At 39.5% G+C, this 14449-nt stretch overlaps 1 protein-coding gene across 3 annotated transcripts in view; it reads right to left on the bottom strand.

Annotated features, from left to right (window-relative positions):
- The window catches only part of pdlim5a (PDZ and LIM domain 5a), a 59912-nt gene that overhangs the window by 31278 nt on the left and 14185 nt on the right, over positions 1–14449 (bottom strand). For all 3 annotated transcript variants that reach the window (XM_034234982.1, XM_034234983.1, XM_034234984.1), the window contains exon 3: positions 10411–10562. In XM_034234982.1, coding sequence (XP_034090873.1) covers positions 10411–10562 — 152 coding nt within the window. The remainder of the gene's footprint in view (positions 1–10410; positions 10563–14449) is intronic.

Raw genomic sequence — 14449 nt, 5'->3', positions numbered from 1 at the left:
CTCAGGCTCGCTGGAATAAAGGCTATACAACTAAAGTAATAGATAAAGTAGGGAAGTGTGAGAAAACACGTTTAAAATTAAAATATTAGGCACATACACTAGAATACACAGCTAATTTACATATCTTAATGTGTTTGGACATTTAAACAGTAATGGAAGGGTGGAGAGGACACATGTTTGAAACAACAATGTGTAAAACTGTATTCAAAGCATACAATATAGAAAGGAAAATAGTTACTACTGAAACACATGTAGTGGTCTGTATACTTAAAGCATGTCATTCTTTGATGTTTTAAGTATTTCATAGGCAGGGTTAGACATATTTCTTCCTTTTATGTGAAACTGTTTGGTTTAACTGTATTGTCTAAAGTAGCAAGTAAGTCTGACTGCCTACACTGTCTCTGGGATCACGAGGCTGTAAAAGAAGGAGATGGGCAGTGTTGGCCTGTGTTGTCTTTTGAAATCTAATTTAAACTTTTACAGGTTTGTTTGAAAGCAGACCACCCCAGAAGTACAAAGTGTAGATTTAAACAGAGGAGCTCACGTGAAGGCTAAAAAAGAAAATGCAGGCCCAGGGAAAAGCCGACACAAACATGCGTTGACATCAAGTCCCACACACAAATAGCAGAATCCAAATACTCAAAATATTTTTCTTGCAACAAAACCTGCCATGTTTCAAGCATTTTTCCTCCGTGTTAATGACTCTTGACCTGATAATTCCTCTGCGAACACTTCATGGCAATTCCCAAGCAGAACATTGCCATCGTCGTTTAAAAGATTTAAAGTGTAATTAAATAAACTAATGACTGTATGGACTGTATAACTGGACGGTGGCCAGTCTTTTTGCAAAAGATATAGAAGTTAATGAACATGTAAAGACATACATTTCTTTTTCACTGCAGTTTTGATACCATACAACTCGAGGAGAGGAGAAAGACCAGACAGATCCTCAGAGCAAATCTGGGTTTATCAAAGGCATGTCAGTGTTGTCAAACTGATTTCAAGTAAACCCTAAACTGTGTTTATGAAATTACACAACACAGGTTAAACCCAGCACAACCAAAGCCCTGGTGGGATTTCATAAGACTGAGATGAAAATTGCATTGTTGAGAAATCTCTGCCTTGGAGGCAAACTCAGCACATGCTGGGGCTCCATGAGGGAAACCAGCGAACAGGGGGACCCACACTGGATAAGGACGTTCACATGGTTCTAGGGGGCCCCAAATGGGATGAATTCAAGCAGAGATTCAAGATTAATGAGCTTTTAGTGCTGTGGTTTTGTAGGCTATATCTGGCACTCAACTATACTGTGAAAAAACGTACAGCACTTACTACACCAGCAGTGTGTGTATTCAACAGAAGAATAAACAGTGGACTAATGTATCAAAAATATACATTTGATGGCAGTTAAGGAGGGAGGTAAAATGATTTGTATTGTTTTGATGTCTTTTCTCTACTTCACAGTTTCTAGTTTTCTCGCTGTCGGCTCACAGTTGTTTCTCTTAGGCAGCAGAAGCAACACAGTACATCAGAAAGAAATATAGACTAAAGAGACAGAACTCCAGCTGGGTCCAGAACATAATGCTCAGACAACCTGTCCATCAAAAGCTGGTAAGGCAGTGTTTTCAATTTTCAACATCTGGCCTCAGGTCTGTTCAGAGGGTTACATAGATATACCAATGTGCGTCAGTAGCACTTAGAGGATTCACTCACAGAGAATTACTGGCTCATTTTACTTTTGATTCTCAGTTCAGTGTCCAACTTTCTGTCTCCGTTTGTCTGGCCCATTTTCTCTGCCTCTTTTTTTGTGCACTTTTCTCAAGACCTTTTCTTTGTAAGGCTGAGAGTCACATGTCTCATAAACTTAGGCGACACTGATGTGACAGTGATCATAAATGATATTGGCTCTGACATTGAAGAAATACCTGAGGTTATGAATTTCCATCAGATTGTTCCCCCTTTAAAATCATAGCATTTTCAACAGGTGAGCCTGAAAAGGATAATGGTGGAAAAATGTAGAGAAAGAATGAGTGCGCTCGACTTACTAGAAGAATGACATCAGTGCAAACATCTGTGCATTTTATACATCCATATATCCAGTATACATATGTCTTATGTAATCAACCTATACTGTACAGTAGGGTGCCTTAAAAGGTCAAATGGATATCTTAAAAGACATAATTTAAACATGATGTCATCTGATTGAGTTAATCAATCATGGCAAAAACAACCATGGGCTAAATTAAAATATATCCCAGCCATTCTTAACTGATAACAGCTGACCTAAATCTTAGTGTGAGATCTACAGAAGAAGACGGTAACCTACCTCTAGGGAATGAGTGCACAGTGTTTTAAAATATGTTGATTACAATTTATTATTGAGTCATTTGTAACTCTAACTAGATGTTTATTTATTTTTAAACAACTGCTGAGTGTTCTGTTAATGATCTGCCTCACAGTGTGAAACCCCTTTATAATAATTACTGAGCTTTTATGAAATGAAGCTTCTTGTTTTTCTCTTCAAATCAGTCCAGAGGATTGTGCACACAGTTCCCGTGGCCCGTCTGGGTATCACTCAACAATGCTGGCTGGCCTAAAGATGAGTGCTCTTGGCTTACAGTAAGATATATCTGGCAAAGAGCTGAGAGGAATAAAAAAATAGAGACAGATGAGCTCAACTCAATGTTCTTGGCCTCAGAATATATGTGGGCTACCTTCACAGACCCCTAATGTTCTTGGGATTAGCATTTTCTTTGGCCAAAACAACCGAACAGAAAGAGACAGGCAGAGACAGGTGTGTCGAACTGAACCAGCATTCTCTTGGTATTATGATATTGCTGTAATAAACTTGCCTTGTAAATACTCAAAGCCTAGCTACAGATAAGGGCCATTACGATGCTCTTTGGCAAATACTACAGACCAGTGAAAGACAGAGACAGGTGAGCCCAGTTTAGCACTTTTGACTTTGGAACATGTTTGGCAAATATCAGAACCGAGTAAGTGACAATAGCAGCTGCGTGGGGTGTCTATGAGTACAGAGGATCAGTGGCGGTTCTAGACCAATTTGACTGGGGGGGCCACTGGGGGGCCAGTTATTTTCTGAGGGGGGCACAATAAATGCAGGACGAAAAAGAGAACTTGACAGTATGAAGTAATTGCGCATAAGAAAACAATGCAATCCAGTTATTGGTATTTGTTTCAGTACACTTATTTATTTCAGATATATCTTATAGTTATTACTGTTAGCTTCAGCTTAAGTTATAGTACAATTTTTGCACTAACACCATATCATATTTATATAAAAATAAAGGCAATGAACAGTTACATCTCTACTTTACATCTACAATTACACGGATACAATAGTTTAACTCACCTTCAATTATCGTGGTAGTCTCTCGAAACGTAGGTTTCAATCTTTCTTGGAGCAACAGCCTCTGATGATCCGAGATGAAAAGTGTTTGTTTTTCGAGCGCTTCAGCCGGACAGTGAAAGTGAGTGCACCACTCTAATGGGTCCTGAGTGCACCGCTCTAATGGGTCCGACTAGAATGACGAATAACGTTAGTTCCGCCTATTCCGTCATTCAATAAATCGTGTAATAAATCATACATTTTTCATTTTTTTCACTTTTCATTTTTAGGGTGCCACAGGGGGGTCAGAGGTCAGTGTTAGGGGGGCACTGGCCCCCCATGCCCCCCTAGAACCGCCCCTGCAGAGGATTTCCAAAGGGCTGTGAATTTCTGTATCTACATTACAAGTATCCAAAGTTCTAATTGATCAAGCCAATACTGAATGAATTACATGATCAAGCGTAGGGTTTGCATTGATAGTAGTTGGAAACATATGGCGCGTTTCCACTGCAGCGGGTAGCTCGCTTTAAGCGTGCCGAGCCGTGCGGGGCCCGTTTTGGTTGCGTTTCCACTTGGCCTAGTTTTGGCCCGGGGCTACTTTTTCACCTTTTTTCTGGCCCGACTAAATCGTGGTTCTAGGGCCAGGAACAACCAGGCTGAGTCGGGCTGAGTATGCTAAACTAGAGAGAGAATTGCTGGCAAGGGGGCAACAACTACAACAAGATGAACATATTTGACCGTGAAATCATTGTAATACACGTTTCAAAATGATGCCGAAGTAACAACATACTGATACCGGTTAGTAAAAACCATGAATTAATGCTTTGACAAGTCTGCAGACAGACGGCAGGCGAAAAACCCTTTTAAAATGCGTGTTTTCTAAATGTAGCTTGGCTAAGCTAACGTTATATATGCTCCGACCGTCCACACTCACAACAACGGCCTATACAGACATAAATAAACCAGCGACTGTATTCGCCATGACACAGGCAGTCTGTGGTTTGTACTTGTTTAACTTTTGTCAAGTTTCTGAACAGATATGAAGAGCTGTGAGCTCCGACTGCTAAGAGCTAACGGCTGTGTTGTTTTTCTGGGGCTCTCATTGAAGATGACGTCACGGCTCCGCCTACACTGCGTTACTATAGTAACTGCCCCAGTTCCTAAACTGTAATGGAAACGCAGCATTAAAGTGAGCCGGGCCTAATAAGGCCTAACCAAACCGAGCGAGGCAGAGCGAGGCCGAGCGAGGCCTGCAGTGGAAACGCGCCAATAGAGCCCTGGTGGCGCAGACCATGAACCTTTGCATTCTGCTTTCCGATAAGGGCACAAAATGTCCAAAACAATAACAAATGTTGAGCCTTACAACACAGAAGTAATGCAGTGTATACTTCTATCATTATATTCCATTTACATTTGATTTAAGAAGGTGCTCTTTTAGACCATGTGACTATCAGAGTATGACTTTCATTGCTCTCAAAAACTTCAGCAGGCCACATTTTTTCCAATTAGCCAAGTTATTCTGCAAAACAGAGATCTGTCCTTGCCTCCTTCAAAGCCAACTGAGTCAAACTTGATGTTTTTGTTACACACAGGTCACGTCAATGGGACCATGCCATCCATTCTTGGATTCATTTCAAAGTGTTAATTACAAACAGAAAAAAGATATTTTCAATAAAATAAAAGTCTTGCTACAAAAAACTAACTGATGACCAACAATGTAACGGATACTATGTAACTTGTATTTTGACTGTCATGAGGGTGCATACTGACAATTACAGATCAGAGTAATTGGGAAGATAATAATTACATCATAAATACAAAATCTACAAGAGGACAGATTTGTGTCAGTCTGTGAATTTTGCATCGCAACATTTTAAAGATAAAATGACATGAACCTCTGATATATATCGCCAATAGCTACTTCTGGCGCAATGTTTGATGGTCATGTGTCTGTGCACAAGCGTTAGCATATCCATGTACAACCCGGGGATCTTGTTGACTCTATTCAGAGAACACAATGTAAACAAAATGAAAAAGTATACCACAGCTCTAAATATACTTCCCCTAACCAACCCCTTACCCAAGCATCTAGAGCCAACTTCAGACTAAAAATAACTCACACAGCTGACACTGAATCTGTGTGTGTGTGTGTGTGTGTGTGTGTGTGTGTGTGTGTGTGTGTTGTGTGTGTGTGTGTGTGTGTGTGTGTGTGTGTGTGTGTGTGTGTGTGTGTGTGTGTGTGTGTGTGTGTGTGTGTGTGTGTGTGTGTGTATGTGTGTGCGTGCGTGCATGCATGCTTGCGTGTGTGCCTCTTTGTTGGGCTAAAGAGAACCACTCCGTTCAATTTCATTCTGCTTCTATGTAACAATTTAGAGTTTCTGCACATGCACCGGGCATCTACAACCTGATTGTGTTTATACATGACTTATTATGGCCTGTTCTTGTGGCTTTCTGCATGAGCACATAAGACTCCACCATTATAAATGTGACGCTTCCACTTATGAGACTCTCAGTCACAAAGAGCAGGCTTGTCCAACACTATAATTATCCTGTTTGAGTTCCTTTCAACAGGGTGAGATCTCCTCTCTCTGATAAAAATAAGTGGAACCAATTCACTCAGCAAAACACAAAAGATGATTCAAAACCAATTTTTTTGTATGATCGCCCGAGTTAATTCAAATTGTGCATTCATTTACAGGCAGGTTCTGTGATGTGCCTTGGGTGAGGGCATAAGGTCAACTGCATTTCATTTTGTACTTTCTAACTGCTTCAAATACATCAAGACCTTGAGACTGGTAAAAACACTCAAACACATACATTAAACAGGACCATTAAACAGCCAAATTAAGAAAAAAATACTCAACTGTTGGGAATAAAGCATTTAACCAGACATGGCAGCTAAAGAGCATTACAATGAAATACAAAGGTGGTTTTGTTGAGGCATGGGATGAATAGGTCAAATGAACAGCTGAATACTATGGTGTACCTCTCGAGAATAATTATTTAATAGCTAAAGTAATTTCCGTGTTAATTGTACCATACTAGTGGGACTGCTTCAGGACAGAACTATGAGCTTGAAGGAAACTACCTTCTGCATTTTCTATTCATCAGCAACATCTTAATGTTGGGTCTTTCTCAGTTAGAAAAGCTCTCACATTATCCCTCAAAAGTTCTCACTCTCATTTCTAAATGACTTTCCTCTTTCTTGCTCTCTTTCTCACATTTCCTTCTTCCTTCAAAAACATCTCTCTGCCAATCTGTCATCTTTTCAAACACACTGCTTTATCTTATCAGTTTCTCTACCCATAACCTCTCTTGTTCCTGCTCTGTCAACACTTCCATGATTAATTGGTCGAATGTACTTATTGTAAGTCGCTTTGGATAAAAGCGTCAGCTAAATGCAATGTAATGTAATGTAATTAAATCCTCCTTGTAGTTCCATTGATATACTACAAACATTTGTTTAAACTATGTGTTGATGGAAAATGTAATGGGCTTTATTTATCATTTGGTAATGTAATATGTTATTCTATTTTTGTGGAAGATGCTACAATACCATCTGGCAGTATAACATTCTAATTAATACCAAGCAACCTTTTGACAGTTTACTTTATGGATATCTATGAATCTAAACATGGCGCAGTGATGTTTTAACGTCTGGTGACGTCGAGCAGGGTGAATCACTGTTTCAACATTTTCCATGAACTGCAGATGTCAACCAAATTGATCAGATGGCCTTGAGGAATCCATCTCCATCATTGTTTATGTGTCTTTCTTCTATCCCTTTTCCATGATATTACTTCCATTTACATCCCTTGACGTTCTGTGAGTTTTTTTCATCTTTAGATTCTGTTCCTGGTCCCTTTACTATTGAAACCCCTCTCCTTCAGCAGGAGAGCACGCACACACACACACACACACACACACACACACACACACACACACACACACACACACACACACACACACACACACACACACACACACACACACACACACACACACACACACACACACACACACACACACACACACCAAAGTTATTTACCAGAAAGTTGAGAAAGCTCCAAAGGTCAGGACTCAAGGTTGTGTTTTGAGAGCTATTATTAATGCAACAATACAGAGTGCATTCCTAGACGGGACAAAACAGATTGAATTGTCGGTAAAACAACAAACACTTGAGATCAGTAACCAGTTATGTCAACATTACAACGCCTTCAATACAACTTATGGTAGTAAAACTGTGAAGAAAAAGATACTGATAGCTAGTAGACTTTTATCTGAATCACAGTATGTGTCACCGATGATACTGATCTTTGAAAGCCTTCAGAATCTCCCAGTCAAACTGTGATAAAGTGATTTACACAGTGCATTGCCAGACATCGCTGCTGTTGCCAAATATAGTTCAGCCCGTTATGCTGACATGTAGCAGTAAAGCACCCACATTTTGAACATTTCATGTGTACACTACACTAATTAATTACAAGTAAAACGATTGGTCATTCCTGAATGAAAGAAGCTGATAAAACTGACTTTAATCTATTTGCAATCGGATTTTTCAAGTACAAAACTTGTTGGAAGAAAAAAACCTGCAGTTTCTCTTCCAGTCTTGTCCATGTCCACACATCTGCTGCCCATCTCTTCTCACCATCACTTGTTTATTTGGAAGGAATAACAACCTGTCTCCTTTTAAAATACACACATACAGACGCCACATGCATTGTTAACATCTCTCTGTATCTTCTCACTGTTATCATTCCTCTTTCTATCTGACCCAGTGACAAACCCAATCAGAATGTGCAGGCAGAAAGGAAAAATGAACAGAGGAGCGAGTGACGCCTATAAAGTGAACAGAAACAAAGAGCGTAGATTGGTTATTTCCATTACGCATTTAAATCCATTGAAGCCCAGACCTAGGCATGACACTCTTTGGATATACAGTATTCCTAACTTACAGTGCCAATAAAAGCCAGCGACAAACAGAAATATACCTAGAAACACTTGATTATATTTGTTATTGTGCAGTAAATGGAGTCTGGATTGCTGTCAATCTTCTAGACCATAAAGTAGTCCTGTAGAGCAGAAGCTGGAGCAAGCTGTCCCCAAAGTCGCTGCTTAATAATATAATACTGCCAGTTAATGAAACAAGCTGTGCCATGTGTTTTAAATAGGGCATGACACCCTTAAAGGTCTGATGTCTGACACAGAGAGATGCAGAACAGATTATCCTTTAACTGGTCCCCCAAATAAGTGCAACTTAACATGTGTGAGATTTGTTCGGTTAGGCACGAGCCCGCTCTTTTGGTTGCCATAATTAGGTAATTTCAAGTAAAAGCCAATAACTGATACAAATCTTGTTCTGTTCGTCAAGGCGGTTGAAAACATTACCAATAAAAGATTAATGTTAAAGGAACACTTTGACAAAATGGGGAAAAAATGCTTATTCACTTTGTTTCCAGTCTTAATGCAAAGCTATACTGACCACCGTCTGGCTGTTGCTTCTTATTTAACAGTCAGACAAATGTTTTTAATGTATTCCTTTGAGAGAAAATATATATGGTGTGCCAGTAATAATAAATCATATGTTTCAAAAAGGATGTGATGAGTCCTGCAAAGCACAAAGATCATATCAACCTTGTTCACTATATTTCAAACAGAGGATGAAGGACGGAAATGGTAAATCTATGAAAGGTCTCATCCACAGTTAGAAACCTTTTGTGATGTCTTAGCAAATGAACAAGTAATTGAAACAGCTAAGCGGTATTAATAAAAAGACGGACAGACCGATTGGCTGTAAATTTGCGATGTCGTTGTCAGCACAACTGTTGTTGACCTTCTTCATCAACCCTCAACTAACTTTAGCCAAGATTTATTCCAGAAACGTCTTCACACATCATAGAAAAGAGTTTGATCATTGATCTCTCTTTCAAAGTTACAAACACACACTGACCTTTAGTTATTATAAGCCCTGGAGTATTACAGTTTGTGATCTCTTCCACAGAACCAAAATAAAACTTATTTGGTCTGTCATCATTTGGACACAAATTAGAGGACATACCCAGTAGCCTCAAATGACGGAAGGGGTGAAAGAAATATTAAAGTCATCGAGGATGGACAGAATGTGCAGTCCAGACATGCAGCCACAAAAGGAAACTGAGCATTTAATTACTTCAATTAAGTAAATTCAGATTTCAGGTTTAGATATGACAATTCATTTTTCCTATGTTTCTAGTACCCTGTAAATCTGCTCCTCTATTTAGTGACCTCAAATCCAAAAAGGACAAGCGTAGGAGCCTTGCACATCCCTCAGAGTTTAAATGAAAAAGCATGTTTGCCTACAGGTGATGCCAAGAAACCGGACAATCCAAACCACATGAGATCCAATATATAACCAAAAACCCACAGACACAAAGACACACGCAACTGCATGTGATAAATCAGCTCCACTGTACAACAGGATTCTACCAAATCGTGAGGAGTAGCCCCTGGGGAAGGATGGTCCACATGTGTGATACTCTCGCTGTGATTTCAGTTATTCATTTTTTCTTCGGGGAATGGGAGATGAGGCAGAACTAATGGTGTTACTGTGTGTTAGATTAACTCTAACAACAACAGTGAACATCTGCCTGTATGCGGGATGTCTGGAGTTCAAAGTGGAAGCATGGACTTAAGAGTTTGGGTAGAGAACATATAAATGTGCTCTGGGTTTGTCACACTAAAGGAATAGGTGTTATTATAACCACCCAGCCAAATTAGAATGATTAAATAACAGCAAGTACATACATTTAGGTTTCAGCATTGTAAATAAATTATTATAAGCATAATTATTTGAAATACTGGGGCTGTGTCTGCTGAAGGTGCTGAGAAAACACCCAATTCAGGAGAGGGCTGCAAACATATAATCAGTATAAACAATACTTCCTGTTTGCCATTGTGCATCCTTTATGAGGCACTAGGCTTCAGCTGGCTTAGCCCTATGCTTACTTGAATGCCCACCTGCTATAGACACATACATGTACACACACAAACACACACACACTGACTGTGAGATCATGACTTACTTCTGCAGTTTGAGGCTGAGGTTTCCACTGCAGCTCTTGATCTTGTTCTGGGCCTCTAGGTGATTCATGCCCTCCGTGGCGATGCCATCAATAGACAGAACCATGTCTCCAATACCAATGCCCCCTTTAGCCGCCTTCCCACCATCCGTCAGCTGCAGGCGCACAAAACCACAGACAGTTAAAATTATATACAAACAGCATCAAATTCAAGATTATTAAGGGATTAGGAGGGTGGGATGTGCACATTACCTCTGTATTTATCACAGGATTTATGGATCTATTCTAGTATTTTGGCAAAGCTAATGAAAGAGCTGGTTCTTTACCACATAATGGTGAGCCTAGTGTACATTCACTGATGCGTGTCTAATAGCAGGAGCCTTCGTCTTTGAGTTACCTTTGTTTCTTCTTTATGACCTGCTGTCATACTGGGCTTACAACGTGTTAGAGGAACATTCAAAATGTCTCTTAACCACAACATGTGAGAAATAAAGATCACAACTATAATGCATTCCTTGTGTCCAACTTCTACTCTACTGTATGAAGCCATTTCATATGGTAAGTGAGTGAACATTGAAAATAAGATTACAAAATATACAGCATTACAGAGTATAGGCTAGATTTTGATATAAACATGTATCAAACAAATAATCATTTAAAGTTTAAGAGCCATTTTTTAAGGAGCAGTTCAACAAAAAAGGTGGTGTTTGGTAATGTCTGCTTCTGAAAATAGAAAAATTAAGCTTAAACATTAGAGATCAACTAAAGAACATCTAATCCCAGTAAAAAGAAATCATGTAATTATACTTCGTACAAAATGCAATTCAAAAGGTGACAAATAGCTAATGGGACCTAGCGTCACGGTTTAGACAGATATTTGTTTTATTGGCTTTGAGGAAACAGCAAGCCAGACATCTCTTGTTTTTCACGCATCATAAAATATACATACCCTTCTTTTGTCTCTGGTTGTTAGTGTCTCCTATGAATTTTGAGGTATACTTGAAATATCTGCATCCAAACAAGGTTTAATTGCTGTACTTCCACTCTGGGGGAAGCTGGTTAATTTGAACCAGATTCAAGCCACACACAGAACTCATGCTGAACAGCAGGTCTGGTATTTAGTACCAGCATGTTAAACATGGCTTTAACATGGACACATGCTGTACGGTATCAACTCTGTTCTTGACAGAAATGTTAAATACATAATTATAATAATGTCCGGGGAACAAATGCAGCATTTTCCGCACCCATACTGTAGTTGCTGCTGTAGACCATCTATTTACGAGCAATGCTAAACAGATTTTGTAAACAAGTTTTGAGCAACAGTCGCGAGGAAACTAACCACTTAACTGGCACCAAGTAGGTCTGAGTCTACACCAAAATAAAATGTGATTAAATGTGTAAGGACATGTGTAATGTGTTGAAACTCACGTGAGTTAAAGTAAGTGCTATTGAGGTACATTTACACAAATGTTTTTCATTAAAAACACATGTATCACTATTATGTTAATAATATGTTTATAATAAAAAAATCCTATTTGTGTTTGTTTGTGCGATTAAAATGTCTTACTTGAAGTACTGTTTTAGTATCTGTCAATGTATTTTGTTGTGTTACTGTCTTTACATCACCGTCACCATCACAGAGAAGGCAATACATTGTGGCAGCATGTGTTGTATAAACCAGAGCCATTCCTATCAGTCGGCTCAGGAGGACTGTGACACATTTGGAAATGTGCGTCGGACGTTACACACTACATCTCTTTTCCTTTTCCCATGACTTAAATGGACTGTATCTAAGACCAATGTGAAGGTATTATTACAACACATTTCTGTATAACAATTATTGATATCACATTCATTTTATAACAATTTGGTTCAGCGACTTTGTAGTATATTATTCATTTATGACAAGTCCTTCAAGAACAAGAGGAAGCTGCAGCTGTGATTCTGACCATTCTTGGTCACACACAAGGTCCAAGTTTGTCCAAAGAAGAGTGAGGTCATTTGTTTCTTTTGACAGAGTGAAAAAGGACCACACAGGACACTTCACTGGACACACACATGCACACAAACCACTTTTGGGGTAGTTATTTGTACAGTATGGAGTGGCTCTTTCTTGACAGCCATATATCACTCCTAGAGCAGCTTTTTAATCTGGGGCCTCAAGAAATCTGTTGTTGCTGAATCAGGGACGGCAAGGATGATAAAGTGTAATGTGGGTTCGGTCCTCTTTGGTGTGTAACATCCTCCTACAGTATGTGTCTGTGTCCTCTGCCTCTATCTTTGTCTTTCAGACACACACACACACACACACACACACACACACACACACACACACACACACACACACACACACACACACACACACACACACACACACACCATGTATACATCACTTCAGGGGACATTACATTGACTTACATGCATTTGCTGGAGACTTATCCTAACCTTAACCATAACCAACACATGCCTAACCCTAACCCTTACCCTTAACCTTACCCTAAACCTAACCAAGTCTTCACCCTGAAATTAATGATTCCCCTCATGGGGACCTCCAATTTGTCCCCATAAGGGAGGCGAGTCCCCACACGTGACTGTGTAAACAGATTTAGGTCCCCATAAGTATAGTAATGCTAGGCCACCCACACACACACACACACACACACACACACACACACACACACACACACACACACACACACACACACACACACACACACACACACACACACACACACACACACACACACACAAAGACAGACAGACAAAGACAGACAGACACACAAAGACAGACAGACAAAGACAGACAGACACAGGCCGGGCTAATAAAAGAGGCTCTCGGATTAGTGTTAAGTCTCTGTGGCCCCAACCTTTTATAGTCATATTAGCCCAACACACGCAACATCACTCACCACCACTCACAACCACAGAGGGCAGGAAGAAGAGAGTAATGAGGGATCGACTTGACACTGATTAGAATAGCGTGGATGTAAGGGAAGGAAAAGAGAGAGAAAGGAGAAAAACGTCTCCAGCTGAATCTGTGGGCTCTTTCTTCTATGTGCATTTTGACCCATACTGAGGGGTGTGTTCATACCAACCACTTTGGCACTGTTATGGACCAAACGCTCACCACAAAATGTTCTATTATATGTTCGACCCCAATTAGTACTCTGTTTCTGCCCCCCACATACAACCGCTACATCTCTCTCTCAAAAACACTTACCCAAACTCTGCTTCTCTCTGTAGTAACCTAAAACTACACCAGAAAATAGTCTATACAACATAAAGAGAATATACATGTTTAAGTCTAAATAAATTGTTCATGATGGCAGGAAACCAGAAATGTTTAAAAAAAAACATTTGTTTTCAATAACTACGATTACAAAGATTTCAGAGGTCAAAGTAGTTTCAATTTTCACATGAAAGAGAGTGCAACAAGTCATTGAGATAATCAGAAACAGAAATCTAAATAATCTGTCTATGCAACAAGCCAGGCCCTTCAAGGTTCCCAGGGTGTTTGATTTATGGCTCTGTTTCTTTGGCCATGACAGAAAACAGCAGCTTTAACACTATGCACTTATCCGCAGGAGACGGTAATACAAAATATGTATGTACTTTCCTAGTGTTCTATAAAGCACAACCTCTGACAGCAGCTGAGCTTAGCTCCAAATCTGCAGGGACATCGGTTAACACTTGACCACAATTTATATTAACAACAGAGCCCCCATCACAAATACCCTGGCCGTGAAACAACAACAAAATATGACTGAAGCAAAAAAACAGTTTTGCTAACGCTCAATTGTCAATACGAACAGAATATTTGCAATTAAATGAATCGGATGGTCAGAACCAAATTAAATGACAAAAAATATGATCTGTAATTTTTCCTTAACAGGAAAGGAAAACAACTTTTTCTTATCTGATGAACCTATATTCAGGGTCTGCTAGACGAAGCTAACAATGGCAACTTTACAAGAGCATAATAAAGTGTGTTGTTTATATTATATGTTTGATGCAGCTCTAACTCATTTTTTACAACTTC

The sequence above is a fragment of the Gymnodraco acuticeps genome, unplaced genomic scaffold (genome assembly GCF_902827175.1).
Source record: "Gymnodraco acuticeps unplaced genomic scaffold, fGymAcu1.1, whole genome shotgun sequence".
Lineage (NCBI taxonomy): Eukaryota > Metazoa > Chordata > Actinopteri > Perciformes > Bathydraconidae > Gymnodraco > Gymnodraco acuticeps.
This window is presented reverse-complemented; position numbering and strand designations above follow the sequence as displayed.